This window comes from Oryctolagus cuniculus, chromosome 21 (genome assembly GCF_051225735.1).
Source record: "Oryctolagus cuniculus isolate XC-2025 breed Fujian yellow rabbit chromosome 21, ASM5122573v1, whole genome shotgun sequence".
Classification (NCBI taxonomy): domain Eukaryota; kingdom Metazoa; phylum Chordata; class Mammalia; order Lagomorpha; family Leporidae; genus Oryctolagus; species Oryctolagus cuniculus.
Genome location: NC_142887.1, coordinates 35,028,374 through 35,047,137, shown reverse-complemented (window position 1 = coordinate 35,047,137; position 18,764 = coordinate 35,028,374). Strand labels below are relative to the sequence as shown.

Below are 18,764 nucleotides of genomic sequence, written 5' to 3'. Positions count from 1 at the left end.
GGCGGGGGCGCTCACAGGACCTAGGAGGTGCAGCTCCCTGGCTGACGTCTCTCCTAGCAGGATGCCTGTCAGCATGGCCACCAAGTGGCCAAGTGTGGCTGCAGCATTTAAAAAAATTTTTTTTTGGTGGGGCGGTGAGGGGGAAGATTTTATTTATTTGAAAGGCAGAGTCAGAGAGAGAGGAGAGATAGATCTTCCCTCGGCTGGTTCGCTTCCCAAATGGCTGCAACAGCCGGGGCTGATCCATGCTGAAGCCAGGAGCCTGGAACTGCATCTGGGTCTCCCATTTGGGTGGCAGGTGCATTAGCAGGGAGCTGGATCAGAAGTGGAGCAGCCAGGATTCGAACCGGCGAGCATGTGGGATGCCGGTATACAGGTGGTGGCTTAACCCGATGTGCCACTCAACACTGATTGATGTATTTGGAAGAATTACAGGGAGAGGGAGAGGGGAGGAAGGCCGGGGAGAGAGAGAGAATTTTCTCATCCACTGATTAGCTCTGCAAATGCCTGCAGCACCCAGGGCTGGCCAGGCCAGAAGCCAGGTCTCCCATGTGGCTGGCAGGGGCCCCAGCACTTGAGGCATTTCACCACTTTCCAGGGTGCACGTTAGCGGGAAGCTGGGTCAGAAGCTGAGCCAGGCCCCAGGCCCCTCTGATAGGGGATCCAGGTGCCTTAACCGCCGTGCAAAATGCCCAACCAGCCCCCAGCCTCCCCGCCCCGTTTTACATGTTCCTGACTTTATAAAAACAAACACTGTGGTCTCCATCCCGATGCCCAGTGCCCAGCGACTGATGGACTGAAGTCCCCCACCCCCAACCTCGGCCTGTGCAGGTGAGGGCGCCCCCTGCGTGGGGGAGGGCCCCGAGGAGGAATCTGTCCGTCTGTGAACTCCTCCTAAAACGGGAGCCCACGGCGGGGCGCGGGGTGTGGCGAGGCCCTCAGGATCGCCGCGCACCGTCTCTGTCTCTCGTGCATCCCCGGAACGAGTGCGCGGTGAGCGCCCCCCAGCGGCAGGTAGGTGCGGTCTGGCTGCTCCCCGGCCCGGCGGCCGGGCTGGGAGGCGGGGCCTTTGGGAGGTGACGTGCGCCTGGGGGCGGAGCCCAGGGAGAGAGAAGAGGAGAGTGAGCCCTGGGGAGTGAAAGGGCCCTTTGCAGAAGCCAGCGGTGCTGCCAGTCCGTTTAGGACGTGTTACAGTCCTGCCCTGGATCTTCCTGGGGGAGGGCGGGGTCCCAGGTGATTCAGAGCCTCATCCTGCCCTCTGACCCCAGCCCGTGGCCAGAACTCCCGGGTCTAGACTCCTCCAGCGTCTTAAGGAAACCACAGACACTCGACTCAGGGGGACAGAACTCTATACTGTGCGTTTTGGAGGGCTGGGGGTGGGGTTGGAGGGGCGTCCAGGCCCCCAGCATCGTTTTCATCCCTGCTAAAGGATCTAAGGAATGCCAGGACCCTGGTGACCCCACAGGTGCTTAGCTTGGCCAAGACCAAGCCCAGAGCCACACCCGGTCTTCCCCGGTCTTCTGCCGCTGCCCTGGGGTAGGCCTGCCTGGACGGGGCCTTTTTGGGGTGCTGAGGGAGGAGTGCACAGGGATCCAGGTGTGGGGTGCAGTCTATTCAGCTGCAGAGGGAAAAAGAGACCCCACGGTGGTCTTGGGGCTCCAGCCCCGCCCCACCCCGCCCCGGGGCCACCCTCCAGCGGGAGAAATCTGAGGAGGGGCGGAGCGTGTGGGGTCTGTGTGATGACAGCTTCGGGAGTCTGAGACACTGCGCTGCAGGTGTGTGGAGTCCCACGTGGCTGCAGCCACCTGGGGCACAGCCAGCCAGCCTCATGCCGGTGGACGGTGGCCGCGCAGCCCAGCCTACAGCCGGCAGGAAGGAGAGCACCATGAGTCTGTTCCAGAGGCCCCGTGCCTCGGTTTCCCCTGCTGACCCCTATCACGGTCAGGGAGAGGCAAGATGAATGTTCCAGCGCCCCCAGCTCACACAGGGGCCTCCAGCATTCGCCAGAGAGCTTCCCCGGACCATGATAGGATCTGCTGGTCCACTCCCCAAATGGCTGCAATGGCCAGAGCTGCGCCAATCCGAAGCCAAGAGCTAGGCGCTTCTTCTGCGTCTCCCATGTGGGTGCAGGGACCCAAGGACTTGAGCCATCTTCTGCTTTCCCAGGCCATACCAGAGAGTTGGATAGGAAGAGGAGCAACCGGGTCTGGAACTGGTGCCCATATGGGATGCCGGCACTGCAGGCGGCGGCTTTACCTGCTATGTCACAGTGCCAACCCCTCCAGCCACTCTTGCACCTGTGCCTCCTTCACCCCTGAGCCACCTCTGCATCCTTTAGGAGCGCAGCTGGAGGCAGGCAGGAGACACAGCCCCAGGTTGGGGTGCTGCAGGGGGGTGGCATCCCACGTGTCCCCTGACTCCCAGGGCAAGCCAGACCCTTTTCCACGTTTCCGAAACCACGCATGGTGCTTTTGATTCCACCCCCTTCCTGCTTGTTCTGTTCCTTCAAACCAGGTGCCCCACCCCCACCCCACCCCGCAAACCCTGCCAGGACTACGTGTGGCGAAGAGCCCAGGCAAAGGTTTCCAAGCAGCCCCCATGGAGGAGCCGCTTGGGGTTTAATAGCAGTAATTAAACGATCTCCTTAATTACAAGGAGGACCCGCATGGCCAACATGCGTTATCTATCAGCCCTCGATCACACGAGGTAAGCCCTTAATCCCCTCCTTCCAGTGCCCCCCCCCCCCCGGCCCTGGGCCCTGCTCCAGCAATGCAGACCCCCCCAGGGGGGCGTGTGGAGGCGCAGCACCCGCTGCACTACGGGGGGGTTTTCCCACTGGCATGCCGGGGGCTCTGAGTCTCGCTCTCCTGGTTGCACCAGGAGAGCAGTGGTGCCAAGGGGCGGTGGCAGGGAAGCAGTGGCTGCCTTTTCAGCCACAAGTGAGGGTTTGGCCAGGTCGTGGTTAAGACGCTTCCTGTCCCCAGCTCTGGCTCCTGACCCCAACTTCCTGGCGGATGAGCTTTTTGGTTGCAGAACGTCTGTTCAGGCCCCGGCTACTCGGTTTCCGATCGAGCGCCCTGCTAATGCACCTGGGAAGGCAGCGGGGGATGGTCTGAGTGCTTGGGCCCCTGCACCCACATGGGAGACTGGGATGGAGTTCCTGGCTCCTGGCTTCAGGTTTCAGCCTGGCCCAGATGTGGCCATTGCAGCTCTTTGGGGAGTGAACCAGCAGATGGAACACTGCACTCTGTCACTCTACCTTTCAATACATAAAACAAACAAACAAACAAACAAACAAAAAACTGCTTGAGTTTGTCTTTCTTTTTTTAACTGTGAAATTGACTTATCTTTCAATATTGTTTTTCCATGAATGTCTTAACGTTTCCTTGTATTTCTGCATTCGTTATGGCCTGGGCAGCTCTGAGGTTGCTCGGGTCACTTCTTGGGGGACTCCTCCTCTACACACACCCCCATTTCTCAGTGTGCTCCTTACCCTTCTCTGCCACTCTAGCCTCAACTCTTTCTTTTATTTTAAAGATTTATTTATTGATTTTGAAAGGGGGGGATCTTCTATCTGCTGATTTGCTCCCTAGCTGGTTGCAATGGCCAGCGCTGGGGCAGGCCAAAGCCACAGGGCCAGCAGTGTCATCCAGGTCTTCCAGGTGGAAGCACCATCCTCTGCTGCTTTTCCAGGCCATTAGCAGCAGGGAGCTGGATCAGAAGTGGAGCAGCCAGGGCTCAACCAGCGCCCCTATGGGACGCCAGTCCTGTAAGGGGTGGGCTTTACTGCATAGGTCACAACCCTAGCTCCGCCTCAATTCTTCTATTTTCCTCCCATTGCAACATGCACCCTTCACCCCAGAAAGCGATTTCTAGAACCTTCCTCCTCTTGTGATCTCAATACACACTGAAGGCGGTGATTTCTAGAACCTTCCTCCTGTTGTGATCTCAATACACACTGAAGGCGGCGATTTCTAGAACTTTCCTCCTCTTGTGATCTCAATACACACTGAAGGCGGCAATTTCTAGAACCTTCCTCCTCTTGTGATCTCAATACACACTGAAGGCGGTGGTGGCTCCCATGGCTGCCCATTGGCTCAGATGAGGCTCTTCCCCGGGGCTACAGCTGCCACCTGCTGGGCAGAGAAATGGCTGGTGGACCTGGGTGCCTGATGGACCTCCTTGGTGATAGAGGGTCAGCCTGGAATACTCGGGGACACAGGCCACCCTTCCCTGTTGGCCTGAGTGCTGTGGACCCCTGTGTCACCGAGGGCTGCCCCGTCCACCAGCTCTTCTCCTGCCAGGTTCGAGGGGGTGGGGTGGTGAGGCTGAGGCTGCCCTGGGGCACTTTTCATTGTTCACCTTTGCAGACACTGAGCCCAGGCAAAATCCGGAAGCAGCCACTTCCATGCAAATAATCACCTTTCGGATAACAATAAGCCAAGTCTTGAACTGGGACCGAGCAAAAACAAGCTAAACAAGTCTCTTCATTGAGATTGACCTGAACCGTGCTGCCTGCCTGGCTGTCGCTCTTCAGGGGGCTCCAGGGAGCCGGGCAAGGGGCTGCTGCAGGCTGAGGTCACCTCCACTGGGAACTGCCCAGGGATGGCCAAGGTGGGATCAGAGGGTGGGGAATGGACCCCAGGCCACACACCTACCTGAGCTGCTGGCTGAACCAGGAGGGACGTCCCCAGGACACTTGGCGGGGGAGGGCACAGCCCAGGGGCAGCTCAGTGCTCCTAGGGCAATGGTTCTACTCTGCTGGGTCCTGTGAGAGCAAGGGCCCCAGCTCAGGATGGCTGGACATCCTGCTCTGTGCTCCTGAAGCTTGCTTGCTTCCAAGCACCTTGCCAAGGTCATTGCCAGGAAGTGGAGGGTGCAGGGGCCCAAGCACTTGGGCCATCTTCTGCTGATTTCCCAGGCGCATCAGCAGGGAGCTGGATCGGAAGTGGAGCAGCTGGCACCCGAACCCGCTGTTCCGTGACACTAGCCCTGACCTGCACTTTTTTTTTTTCTTTTGGATCGGACTTGATTGTTTATTAATTTCTACCTGGTGGCTCCAGAAAGCATTCAAGGTGGAGAGAGTTTCTGAGCACGTGGTGGTAGGGCATGGTTGTCACCTTTTGGGGAGGGGACACTGTGTGGTCGTGAGCTCCAGACTCCACTGTTCTCCTCAAGGCAGCGGGGCCACGGTGCTTTCCTGAGCCCTGAGCCCCCACAGGTCATGAACCAGGGCCTGGGGCTCTCTCCTAGAGACCAGATGGAGGTCCCAAGGACCATCACCCCCCTGGCTGGCCTGGAAGGGGTTAAGCCAGAGTGGATCATGCAGTGACCAGAGCGAGGGGGCAGTGACCCGGGTGGCTGCCTGGCATGGTTTTGGGTGAGATGGGTGCAAGCTTTGGCAAGGGCCCAAGGCCCAGCTGGGGAATGGACTCCATGGGGGTCAGTCTACACAATACGGGGTACAGAGAGTGGGCCAAGGAGGGGAGAAGGTGGGGGCACGGCTTTGTCCAAAGATGGGCTCAGCCCACACTCATAGCCTGGGGCATGGCTCATGAGCAGGAGGCTGGGACGGCTGGGCCCCCACACCCCAGGCCCTGCCTGGCGGATGGGTGTGAACAAGGGGCACAAAAGTGATCTTTTGGGGACAGCGCTGTGGCGTAGTGGGTGAAGTGACCACCTGCAGCGCCGACATCCCATATGAGCGCTGGTTCGAGTCCCGGCTGTTCTACTTCTGATCCAGCTCTCTGCTGTGGCCTGGGAAAGCAGTAGAAGATGGCCCAGGTCCTTGGGCCCCTGCACCCATGTGGGAGACCTGGAAGAAGCTCCTGGCTCCTGATCGGCACAGCTCCACCCATTGTGGCTATTTGGAGAGAACCACCAGATGGAAGACCTCTTTCTCTCTCTCTTTCTCTGTGCCTCTGCCTCTCTGTAACTGCCGTTCAAATAAATAATCTTTTTAAAAATTATCTTTTCAAAGCAGTCCTCTGGAACCATGGCTTTGGGGGCCTCCCAGCTAGAAAGTCAGGGGTAGGGATGGGTTCCAGCTCCAAGGAGGGCTGGCCGAGTGCCCTGGTGGAGCAGTGGATGGACAGTCTCTATTGGTGTTGCCCTTGCTCTCTGTCACTCTGCCTTTCAAATAAAAATAAATCTGGCCGGCGCCACGGCTCAATAGGCTAATCCTCCACCTAGCGGCGCCGGCACACTGGGTTCTAGTCCCGGTCGGGGTGCCGGATTCTGTCCCGGTTGCCCCTCTTCCAGGCCAGCTCTCTGCTGTGGCCAGGGAGTGCAGTGGAGGATGGCCCAAGTCCTTGGGCCCTGCACCCCATGGGAGACCAGGAGAAGCACCTGGCTCCTGCCTTCGGATCAGTGCGGTGTGTTGGCTGCAGCGCGCCAGCTGTGGCGGCCATTGGAGGGTGAACCAACCGCAAAAGGAAGACCTTTCTCTCTGTCTCTCTCACTATCCACTCTGCCTGTCAAAATAAATAAATAAATAAATCTTGGGGGGCTGGCACTGTGGCGTAGCAGATAAAGCTGACACCTGCAGTGCCGGCATCCCATGGGGTGCTGGTTCAAGTCTCGGCTGCTCCACTTCCAATCCAGCTCCCTGCTAATGTGCCTGGGAAAGCAGCAGAAGATGGCCCAAGTGCTTGGACCTCTGAACTTGCTTGGGAGACCTGGATGAAGTTCCTGGTTCCTGGCTTCGGGTTGGCGCAGCTCTGTCCATTGTGGCCATCTGGGGAGTGAGCCAGTGGATGGAAGACCTCTTTCTTTCTCTCTCTCCCTGACTCATTCTCTGTGTAATTCTTTCAAATAAATACATAAATCTTTTAAAAAGGGAGTGGAGAGAGATCTTCTGTCCTCTGCCTTTCAAATAAAAATCCTTTAAAAAAAAATTTATTGGGGCCAGTGCTATGGTGTAGCAGGTAAACCTGCGGCCTGCAGTGCAGCCTCACATATGAGTGCAAGTTCGAGTCCTGGCTGCTTCTCTTCTTCTTCTTTTAAGATTTATTTATTTGAAATAATTACACAGAGAGAGAAAGAGAGGCAGAGAGAGAGAGAGAGGTCTTCTATCCACTGGTTCACTCCCCAGTTGGCCGCAGTGGCTGGAGCTGCACTGATCTGAAGCCAGGAGCCAGGAGTTTCCTCTGGGTCTCCCATGTGGGTGCAGGGCCCATGGACGCAGGCCATATTCGACTGCTTTCCCAGGCCATAGCAGAGAGCTGGATCAGAAGTGGAGCAGCCAGGACTTGAACCGGCGCCCATATGGGATGCCAGCACTGCAGGTGGTGGCTTTACCTGCTACGCCACAGCGCCAGCCCCTGCTTCTCTTTTGATCCAGCTCTCTGCTATGGCCTGGGAAAGCAGTAGAAGATGGCCCAAGTCTTTGGGCCCCTGCACCCACGTGGGAAACCTGGAAGAAGCTCCTGGCTTCTGGCTTTGGATCAGTGCAGCTCCAACCATTGTGGTCATCTGGGGAGTGAACCAGCAAATGGAAGACCTCTCTCTCTCTGCCTCTCTCTAACTCTGCCTTTCAAATAAATCAATCTTTTAAAAATTGTATTAAAAAAACAAATTTGTCATTTTCTTATTTTTTTACATTTATTTATTAGAAAGGCAAAGTTAGAGAGAAATCTTCCATCTGCTGGTTTACTCCCCAAATGGCTGCAACAGCCAGGGCTGGGCCAGGCCAAAGCCAGAATCTAGGAGTTTCTTCCAGGTCTCCCATGTGGGTGCAGGGGTCTAAGCACTTGGGCCATTTTCTGCTGCTTTCCCAGGCCATTAGCGGGGAGCTGGATCGGAAGCAAAGCAGCCAGGACTCAGAATGGCACCCATACGGGATGTCAGTGTTACAGGCTTAACCTGCTGCACCACAGTGCTGGCCCCTCCTTGTGGTTTTGATTTATATTTCTCCAGTGATTACTTAGGCTGTATGTTTATTTGGCTAGTCACAAGTCTTCTGTGGAGACATGTCTGTCTATTCAAATCCTTTGCTTATTTTTCTTTTTTTTTAAAAAAAGGATTTGATCTGTCTGTCTGTCTATCTATCTATCTATCTATCTATCTATCTATCTATCTATCTATCTATCTATCCAAAAAGCAGAGTTACCAAGAGAGGGAGCAAGAGAGAGACATTTCATCTGCTGGTTCACTCCCCAGATGGCTGCAGCAGCCAGGGCTGGGCCAGGCCAAAGCCAGGAGCCAGGATCTCCACCTGGGTCTTTCACGGGGGTGCAGGGGCCCCAGCACCTGTGCCATCTTCCACTGCCTTCTTAGGAGTATCAGCAGGGAATTAGGTTGAAAACAGAGCAGCTGGGACTTAAAGCGGGCCTGTAACATGGGATACCAGGGTTGCAAGTAGCAGCCTATCCTGCTGAGCCATGGAGCCGGCCTGCTTTGTCCATTTTTCAAGAGGATTTTTTTGTTGTTGAGTTTTAGGTGTTCTCTGTGCATTCTGGACCAAAATCCCATTAAACAAATGATTTGCAAAGATTTTCTCCCACTCCACGAGTGACTTTGTTGCTCTGTTGGTAACGTCTTTGGGTGCACACAATGTTTTTTTAAAAAGATTTATTTATTTATTTGAAAGGCAGAGTTACAAAGAGAGAGAGGGAGAGACAGAGAGGTCTTCCACCCACTGGTTCACTCCCCAAATGGCTGCAATGGCCAGGGCTAATCCTGACCAAAACCAGAAGACAAAAACCTCTTCCAGGTCTCCCACATGGGTGCAGGGACCCAAGGACTTGGGCCATCTTCCTCTGCTTTCCCATTTTTAAGCAAATGTTGCAGGGAATACTGGACATCCACTTGCAGAAGAGTGACACAAATAACTCAAGTAGATCAAAGACTGAAATGCAAGACCTAAAACCATAAAACTCAGAAGAAAACACAGATGTTGGATTTGCCATGGATATCTTGGGTACGTTACCAAAGGTACCAGCAAAAAAAGAAAGAACAAAAAAGCTGTGTATCTTGGGGCTGGTTTTGGGGCACAGTGGGTTAAGCCTCAGCCTGTGACTAGCATCCCATATGAGCACCAGTTTGAGTCCCGCCTGCTCTACTTCCAATCCAGCTCTTTGCTAATGTGCCTGGGAGAGCAGCAGCAGATGACCCAAGTGCTTGGACCCCTGCATGGGAGAAGCTCCTGGTTCTGGCCTGGCCCAGCTCTGGCCATTGTGGCCATTTGGGGAGTGAACCAGCAGGTGGAAGCTCTCTCTCTGTAACTCTGACTTACAAATAAACAAATCCTAAAACAAAACAAAACAAAACAAAGAACAAACAAACACCTGTCCTTTTCCTATTGAATGGTGCCCAAGTGTGAGTTTCTTTGTAGTCTCCGGGGTCTTGGTTGCCTATGCTCTCTCCTTCTCACCAAAAAAACACACTGGAGACAGTTTTTTTTTTTTTTTTTTCCAAGATTTATTTGAGAGGTAGAGTTAAGACAGGTAGAGGAAAAGACAGAGAGATCTTCCATCTGATGATTCACTCCCCAAATGGCCTCAACAGCCAGAGCTGAGCCCATCCCAAGCCAGGAGCCAGGAGCTTCCTCCAGGTCTCCCTGCAGGTGCCCAAGCAGGGAGCTGAATCAGAAGTGGAGCAGCCTGGACTTGAACCGGTGGCCATACGGGATGCCAGCACTGCAGGTGGAGGCTTAGGCCACTATGCCACAACCGTTCTTTTATAAAGACTGCAAACACCTCGCCCCTCCTCCACCAGGAGGTGAGGCCGGGTCTGCGTCCCCTCCCACTGGCCTCCTGGATTCATCTAAGTGTGACTCCCCAGGGACACCTCCCTCTCCCCCCAGCAGATGCAGCAGGGCAGGTGGCTGTGTTAGCGGTTGCCCACCTGCCCAACCCTCTGGTGGTGAAGGTGCAAAGGGCGTGGGGGAAGGGCACCCTGCTGCACAGGCACTGCTGTGTGGAGCAGATGAAAAACCGCCCAGCAGAGCCCTTCCTGTGTTCCTGGCCCACAGCCTCCGCGCTTGTACACACACACACACACACACACACACACACACGATGGCTTTCACAATGATGCTGAGTTCTGGGCAGCTGCACTAGCCTGCAGCCAACGTGGGCCGCCTGTGAGGACAACAGCAGGAATGTGTCTCCAGTCGTCGCTGCCCTGGGTAGGGCTCAGGGATCGCCAGGTCTTTTCCTGAATGCCACAGCGGCCTCTCCTGTTTACCCGTGAGAATTCCTGGTTCAGTCTGGCCTGATCCACTGCCTTGATGTCTGACTCACCTGGCAGGTGCCCTACATTTGCCCAAGACAGGGAGGTGGCGGCCAGCAATCTCGCAGGCTCCATGATCGATGATGCCATCCTACGAGCACACAGTGGGTGCTTTATTGACCTACTGTGTGCATGCTGCTGGAGGTGCATGGGCAGAGGGCCAGCGGCTGCTCTCCAGAGCCCTTGCAGTGGGGTGGTGTGGACAAAGCCCATCCAAAGGCCCTGAGCATCCACCACCAATTCTCTCGCTTCATTCGCCATTCTTGTCCCACTTCTTCGTGCTGGGAGATTTTATGCCCCCTTTGGTGTCTGGATTCTCTGTGGACACCCTGTTTGGGGCCTTGTCAGTGGTGTGCCAGCTCATCAGCACGTGTCACTCCCGCCTGGCCCTTGTGGGCCTCAGATGATAAGAGCCAGTGTGCATGGGAGCTGTGCTACCGGGGGAGCTGACGGTGCCAGGAGGTTCCTTGCAAGCCCCATGTGCAGGCTGAGGTCTCGCAGGTGTGCCAGAGCCCCAGGAGGAAGGTGGAGCAGGCGTGCCCTCCACAGGCCACGGAGTTGGCTCAGCAGTTCACCTGCACGGGGCACGAGTGCACGGGTGCACGGTGAGTTCAGCCCCAGTGCTTTCGGGGCTGGTTTGTCTTCCACACTAGGGCTGTGCTTGGAGGTCATAGCTGGTTGAGACTCAAGCGTTTCTCAAGAACCCCCTGGAGCGATGCTTCTGCTCTGAGCAAACAGCTCTTTGTGTGGAGGGCGTTCCGTGGTGCCTTGGCAGAGGCACAGGTGGGGAGCACCTGACCGAACGCGGCTCCCGGCAGTGTGCAGGTATGCATGGCCCAGCAGCAGGGCGGCTCCGGGCTGGGGGAAGGGGCGCTGGGGCCCCTGGAGTCAGTCCCCGCACCGTCTCATAGCATGGGCTGACCTGTGGGTGTGCAGAAGCCCTGTCTGGGCTGCCTGCAGGTCGCACACTGCCAGGCCCACACTCAGGAGCAAAGCAAAAGGCGCCCAAGGGAGGCCACTTGCCCAGAGGGACCCAGTGCCTACTGATGATGATGGCCAAGCTCGCTTCACAGCAGGGTGCGGGGTAGGTGGGGCCAGCTGCTGAGCATGGAGCCACCTGCCCCACGTCTCCTCGCTGGACACCTGCTGCTCCCTGCTGGGCTTCCTGGTGCCTTTCTCCAGAAGATGGACCCGCCCACGGCTGCTGTCACAGGCCCTCTGTGGCACCCACCTGGGTGCCTGTAGGAGCCACCTGCAGAGTGGCTGAGGCAGACCCACGCCTCTCGAGGGACGGGACAAGGATGAGCAGAGGTTTGGGGAATGCGCTGTTTCCGGGCCAGGCATCCGGGTGGGGTGCTGGGGGACCCTGTTTCTTATGTGTGGAAGGTCTCAGAAGGTCCAGATGCGTGGTGATCTGTAATGGCATCCTGGTAATGCAGAGGTCCCACGGGCCCTGCTGTGGCTCCAGGCATGGAAGACCCCAGGTGCTTGCCTACCAGGTCCACCCAGACCCAGCATGCACTGGAGGAGCAAGGGCCACAGGGTCAGCATACTGGGCTGGGGGGAGGTGTCCCTGTCCTCCTGCCTGGGACACACCCCCACAGCTGCAGGCTCCAGTCGCCTTCTGCAAGTACGTCGTATTTGCAGGGGGGGCATAAATGGGGGTTAGGGGCAGCCCCACCCTCCCAGCACATGCCAGGGGCTTTTGGGTGGGAACAGGGTGTGCTGGGGGCTTCGGTGAGGCGAGAACCAGGCAGCTGCTCCCCCAGAGCGCCCTCCAAGGCTGAGGCCGGGCAGATGGCCCTAGAAGCTTTGCTGAGGGATGCTGACGCGTGTGAGGGATGCAGGGGCCCTGATCTGCACGGAGCCACGCCAGGTTCTCACTGCCAGGCTCTGGGTGCCTGGTGCCCTTGCTGTGGTGAATTCAGGACCCCTGCACTCTGGATGGGGCCTTCTGCCCATCACCTGGCCCCGCACCTGCTCTGCCACCTCTTTGCGGTGCCCACTCCTCCCCGGGTCCCTGGTGGGCCTGGCTCTGCCCACTGCGCACTCTCTCTGCCCTCCTGGCTCATCCCTTTCCTGGCCGTGGCCTCAGTCCTGGGCATCGGTGGGTGGCTGCGGGTCCTTGGTCTTCTGAGGCCTGGCCCTGGGGACCATACTCTGGGTCACCCACTGGTCAGCAGGCCGAGGCCAAGAGCTCTGACCCCTGGTTGGGGAGAGGCTGGGGGATGTCTTCCCACGGCGTCTCCACCTTCAGCCTGCAGGTTTCCAATGCAGACTTTATTGGAAAATACCCTCAGGTTTCCCGGGGCGAGGGGGTGGGGTGTTATGGGGAGGCACGCAACATTGCCAGGCCTACACCACGCCTCTCACGCGTGGCAGTTCCCAACAGGAAGGCGGTTTCATGAACAGAGTGCGGGCTCTTTGGGCTGTGACTTTCGGTCCTCACAGGCCCTATGATGCTTTCCCACCACGAGGTCGAGGCTGGGGTCCGGTGCCGGCCGCCCCTCCTCATCCTCTGTGGAGGGGGCGGGGAATGACGTGCGCAGGCAGTCACGTGAGTCGGGGCGTCACGTGCACGGGTAGAGGGACCAGACGCTGATGCGCTGGTCCTTGGAGCCTGCAGCCAGCAGGCCGTTGGAGGCGAAGGCCACGCAGTTGACCGTAGCACTGTGGAAGGCCAGCACCGCCAGCGGCTTCATCGTCCGCCAGTGAAACACGCGGACTCGGTGGTCCCAGCCCGCGGTGGCCAGGAGCCTGCGGTCTGGCCGGAGGGCGAGGTCGGCGATCCCAGGGTTGGTGAGTGGGTGGGTGCGGCACACCTGTGAGCGGGATGGAGGGGGAGGGACACGCGTGAGGCTGCCTCTGGGGCCACCCTGCTGACCAGGTGCCGCGTCCATCAGCGCCAGCTCCGCCTCCGGCAAAACTGAGGGAGGAGGCCCTGGGGTAGCCGCCGGGAATGGGAGCCAGCCGGGCCAGGCCGGGGCTGTGGCTGAGCATGAACCCCCGCTCCGCCCCGCGGCTAAGACCCCAGTCCTTGGAACCATTCCAGGGAGGGGGCGGGGCACTGGCACATGATGGGGTTAGGCAGGCTCCTTGTTGGTGTGGACCCCACCCAGTGCCTGTTATAGGGAGCTGAGAGCCCCCAGCCGGCTCCCCGCAGTCCTTGGCTATATGGCCGTGGGCTGCTAACCCCGCATGGTCAGTGATGGGGCCTCTGCCATCCTGCGATGGGGGCGGACACTTGACCCTGGGTGCAGCCCCGGCCCCCAAGAACACTCATTTCTACAAAGGGAGCGCAGAGGAAAGAAGAGAAAAACAGTCCATCTTGCCGTGAATGAACAGAAGGAGAGACCTCTGAGATGGCATTTGTAAAGCCAAGGCTCCAGGCAGGCATGTGGCCTCCTGGTGACTGGTGACTACGCATGCTGATACGCCCCACCCTGGGGCCTGGCTCCAGCTCCCTGCTAATGCAGACCCTGGGAGGCAGTGTCACTGGGTCCCTGCCACCCACACGAGAGACCTGGATGGAGTTCCTGGCTCCTGGCTTTGGCCTGGCCCAGTCCCTGCCACTTAGAAGCATTTGGGAAGTGAACCAGCAGATGGGAGACCTCCAGCTCTCAAAAATAAAATGAAATAAAATAAAAGCAAGATGCCAAATTGGCAAAACCCCAAAGAAACCAGACATGCCAGAGCCGAGCAAAGAGACAGAAGAAGAAAAAGCTCAAGGGTGCCCACATGCAGGAGAGCACCTCCCGACTCCAAGAAATCCTGGAGCTAAAGCTACAGAACAGCCGATGTGGAGGGTGCTCTCGGGGCCGGGGCTGGGGCGGAGCAGGGAAAGCCGCTGCCTGCAGTGCCGGCATCCCACATGGGAGCTGGTTCAAGTCTCGGCTGCTCCACTTCCGATCCAGCTCTCTGCTATGGGAGACAAGGAAGAAGCTCTTGGCTTTGGCCTGGCGCAGCTTCAGCCGTTGCAGCCAACTGGGGAGTGAACCAGCGGATGGAAGACCTCTTTCTCTCTCTCTCTCTCTCTCTCTCTCTCCTTCTCTCTCTGTGCAACCTGGACTTTCAAATAAACAAATCTTTAAGAAGACGTGCTCTCCTACAGTCGCCAGGCCTAGGGGATTCTTCCGGTGGCCAAGTGGAAGGCTCCTACCCGTCTTGGCCCCACCCGGGGAGCGGGCAGCGTGGTGGTGCCCGCGAGGGCTGGGGAAGGGAGAGTTTTATATCCAGCCAAACTGTCGCTCAAGCGCAGAGACAATAGTAGAGACATTTTTGAACATGTAAGGACTCAAAAAGAATACTGCTCCGTAAGCTCCTTAGGAGAACTTGGAGCGAGACTCAGCTCTCCTAGAGGTGACTGGGGCGCCGCAGCAAGTGGCCTGGCACGCGGCACAGCAGGATTAGGCCTGAAACAAAACGGGGATTAGGGCTTCAGAACCGGTTGAGTGACTACCAGAAGCCTGGGGAGGGACCGCGAGTGTGGAAAATGCGTATTACCACAAAACCGTACCTGGATTTCAAAATTCTCCTGCACCAAAATAAAGGCATCTTGCAACTAAAATTTTCCAGGGAATTTTTTTTAAATTACTCGCACATCTGCATGGAGTCATAAAAACAGTAGCTCTGCACGGCAGCTCTATGATTATGCTATGTTAAATCCGAGCCTGTGCAAATGTAGTGAGGGGGACCCAGAGGTAGGACTGACAAACACCAGGAGGCCCATCTTAGCCGTGAACTTCAGAACCGAAGCATTAAGTTAGGCCACCTGTGATGTGTAACGATGGTCACAGAAGGTTAAGAGCCTGTGACGCCAGCACTCCATATCACAGTGATGACGGTTCAAGTCTCGGCTGCTCTGCTTCTGATCCAGTTCCTGTTAACGTCCCTGGGAAGGCAGTGGAAGATGGCCAAGTGCTTGGGCCCCTGCCACCCTTGTGGGAGACCTGGACGGAGCTCCTGGCTCTTGGTGTCGGCCTGGCCTGGCTCTGGCTGCGGCAGCCACTTGGGGAGTGAACCAGGGAATGGAGAGCTACGGCTCTTTTCGTTCAGCCCAGAAACAGGTTTCTCTCTCGTAAGGTGAGAATGGCAGGACAGTGGCCACCACAGTGTGGTGCCACACCAGTGTCCTGGCTACAAGCAGCCATAGCAGAGGATGAAGCACACAGGCAACTGTTGCAGGCCCCAGGTGGCAGGCACAGAGAAGGCCAGCTGCTGGGGTGACCCTCCCAAATGCCCAGTGCCCTCTGCCCAAGGACAGTGTCCTGGCCAAAATGTCCAGGCAAAATACAGAGCTCGCGTTAAGCTGAGGAGGCAGAGGGCAGAAGCTGGGGCAGCTACAGGACTGGGATCTGCAGGGCAGGAGAGCGGGATGAGGAGACCTGGGGGGAGGCTTAAGACGATGCGTGGGCTCCCCGTCAGTCTTCGTGCGAGGGCTGAGCTGTGCGTGCTGAGTGGCTCGGAGCTCAGCCTCTGTGGGGGAAATGGATCGAGATGACTGCAGGGAGACCAGGGGAGATGCCACAATGGCCTCCCTTCAGGAACAAGGTCTCCCCCCTTGGAGTCAGGCCTGCCTTGGGCCTCCTCTGTCACAGAGCTGGAAGCCAAGCCCAGCTCAGTGGGAAGGGGAGCAGTGTGGGGGCTGAGCTGCACCCATATGGACACTGGTTCGAGTCCTGGCTGCCCTGCTAATGTGCCTGGGAAAGCAGCGGAGAATGGCCCAAGTGCTCGGGCTCCTGCACCCACGTGGGAGACCTGGAGGAAGCTCCTGGCTCCTGGCTTCAGATCAGCCCTGCTCTGGCTGTTGTGGCCATTTGGGGAGTGAACCAGCAGATGGAAGCTCTCTCTCCCCCTCTGCCTCTCCCTCTCTGTAACTCTTTCAAATAAAAAAAAATAAATCTTAAAAAAAAAAATGACAGGTCGGCGCCGCGGCTCACTAGGCTAATCCTCCGCCTTGCGGCGCCGGCACACCGGGTTCTAGTCCCGGTCGGGGCGCCGGATTCTGTCCCGGCTGCCCCTCTTCCAGGCCAGCCCTCTGCTGTGGCCAGGGAGTGCAGTGGAGGATGGCCCAGGTGCTTGGGCCCTGCACCCCATGGGAGACCAGGAAAAGCACCTGGCTCCTGGCTCCTGCCATCGGATCAGCGCGGTACGCCGGCCGCAGCGCGCTGGCCGCGGCGGCCATTGGAGGGTGAACCAACGGCAAAGGAAGACCTTTCTCTCTGTCTCTCTCTCTCACTGTCCACTCTGCCTGTCAAAAAAAAAAAAAAATGACAGAAAATTTTCCAGTTTTAATGAAAAGCACTAACTTATAGACCAAAAAAGCTTAGCAAAACCCAACTAGGGTGAGAAGAAAATATGTACAGGTCAGGACCCGACGGTCAAGCTGCTGAAAACCAGAGGGAACGGGAGCCGTGGCCACGGGCGTGGGACCGCTGCGGCCCTAGCGACAGGAAGGGGTCGTGAGTTCTCACCAGAGACGGCAGAACAACACCTCCCAGGGTGAGAAGAAAAGGCAACCCCAGACTTCGTCCTCCTTGAGATGCCAAGTCAGGGAGGGGAAATAAGGACAGTTTTCAGAGAAGCAGAAGCTAGAGAAACGTTTGCTAACAGAACTGTAGCACAGGAGTGGGCGTTTGGAGCAGTGGTTAAAACACTGATTGAGGGGCCGGCGCTGTGCCGTAGCAGGTAAAGCCGCCGCCTGCAGTGCCTGCATTCCATATGGGCGCCAGTTCGAGTCCTGGCTACTCCACTTCCAATCCAGCTGCTATGGCCTGGGATAGCAGTAGAAGATGGCCCAAGTCCTTGCACCCCTGCACCTGCGTGGAAGACCTGGAAGAAGCTCCTGGCTCCTGGCTTCAGATTGGCACAGCTCCAACTGTTCACTGGGGAGTGAACCAAAAGATGGAAGACACACACACTCTCTCTCTGCCTCTCTGTAGCTCTGCCTTTCAATAAATAAATAAATAAATCTTAGAAAAAAAAATTGGGCTTGAGATGCCCGCAGCCCATACGACAGTATCTGGGTTCCAGTCCCTGCTCCACTTCCTATTCCAGCTCCCTGCTAATGCAGACCCTGGGAGGCAACGGGTGATGACTCAGGTACTTGGCCTCTGCTTCCCAGCCACACAGGAGACCCAGATGGAGTTCCTGGATCCTGGCTTCATTCAGCCTGGCCCAGCCTCGGCTGTTGTGGGTATTTGGGGAGTTGAACCCATGGACAGAATACCTCTGTCTCTCTGGCTTTGAGATAAAATGAAAATAAATAAAACATTTTCAAAAAATAAGAGATTGGAGCTGGTGCTGTGGCATAGCGGGTTAAACTGCCGTTTGCAGTGCCGGCATCCGAGTCCCAGCTGCTCCATTTCTGCTCCAGCTTCCTGCTAATGGCATGGAAAAGCAGTGGAAGATGGCCTGAACCCTTGGGCTCCTGCACCCACATGAGAGACCTGGAAGAAACTCCTGGTTCCTGGCTTCAGCCTGGCACATCCCTGGCCATTGTGGCCATTTGGGGAAATGAACCAATGGATGAAGATCTCTCTGTCTCCCCCTCTCTTTCCCATGTAATTCTGCCTTTCAAATAAATAACTTTAAATAAATAAATAAAAGAGTGTCAGGATAAGAAAGCAAGAATTGCTAGTGCCCTGTGCCCCCAGGCACAGTCCCTGTTCCGTGTAGGCGCCGGTGGCTGTGTGCCATGGCCAAGCACCAGCCCAACAGATCCCCACTGATGAAACTGTACCAGGCGTACTCACTGACAGCAGGCTCAAGCTAGATTAACGGCAGCCAACAGATATATGGAAATTCAATAATATGCTGCCAAGGAAGCTACCGATGACCCACAGGAAATCATGAGGGAAGAGAGAAACTATCACACTGTGTGAAAGTGTGGGATGGGTCTCCCTCCTCACCCCATGGAGGGAGATGGGGCTGGGGGCTGACTCCAGCCCAGCAGAGGGCCCAGAACCCAGGGGTCTTCTCGGAGCAGGGGTGCCATGGATGCCAGCTGCACACGCTCAGTGGCCGCCAGTGCTGGCCACCAAGGCCCCCCACCAGAGGCATCTCTGCCAGACGGCCTCCTGGAATCAGAATGCCGGGAATGCACCCCCTGGAGCCAGCCCCAGCTTTGCAAGAGAGACCCCCCTCCCCATCTGAAGGTTCAGGAAGGTGAGAGGTAAAAGGGATGAAATACATATACATGTATTTAAATGCTGTAAAGGAAGTAGCAGCCCAAGGGAACCTGGCCTGGGCCGCACAAGAGCGCTTCTGGAAGGTGGTGGAAGGGACCTCCCGTGGACTCTGGAAGTGCCCTCGGGTTAGCAGCCGTTGGGGTCAAGCGGTGCAGGTTCCTAAAGCCAGCTCCCAAATGCATAAAGCGAGGGTGGATCCCTCCCTCACCCCGCCCCCACCGGGAGGCAAAGCCACAGGGAGGGGGCTGAGGCGTGGGGGCGCCCCTCCACGACGGCCAGCACGCCCGACCCCGCGTCTGCAGGTACAGCTGTGCAGGGAACGCCACAAGCACTTTTCATTTG

The 18,764-nt window shown here is 57.1% G+C and overlaps 1 protein-coding gene across 11 annotated transcripts in view; it reads right to left on the bottom strand.

Annotated features, from left to right (window-relative positions):
- GNB1L (G protein subunit beta 1 like) overlaps positions 1-18,764 on the bottom strand; it is an 84,307-nt gene that overhangs the window by 12,123 nt on the left and 53,420 nt on the right. For 9 of the 11 annotated variants that reach the window (XM_051837283.3, XM_089323586.1, XM_089323587.1 and 6 more), the window contains one exon: positions 12,499-13,055. The exons of 1 other annotated variant lie outside the window; for it this stretch is intronic. In XM_051837283.3, coding sequence (XP_051693243.3) covers positions 12,804-13,055 — 252 coding nt within the window. In that variant the 3' untranslated portion in view covers positions 12,499-12,803. Of the gene's footprint in view, positions 1-12,498; positions 13,056-13,897; positions 14,155-18,764 lie in introns of those variants that run through there. One more of the 11 variants, XM_089323589.1, reaches the window with a different exon arrangement.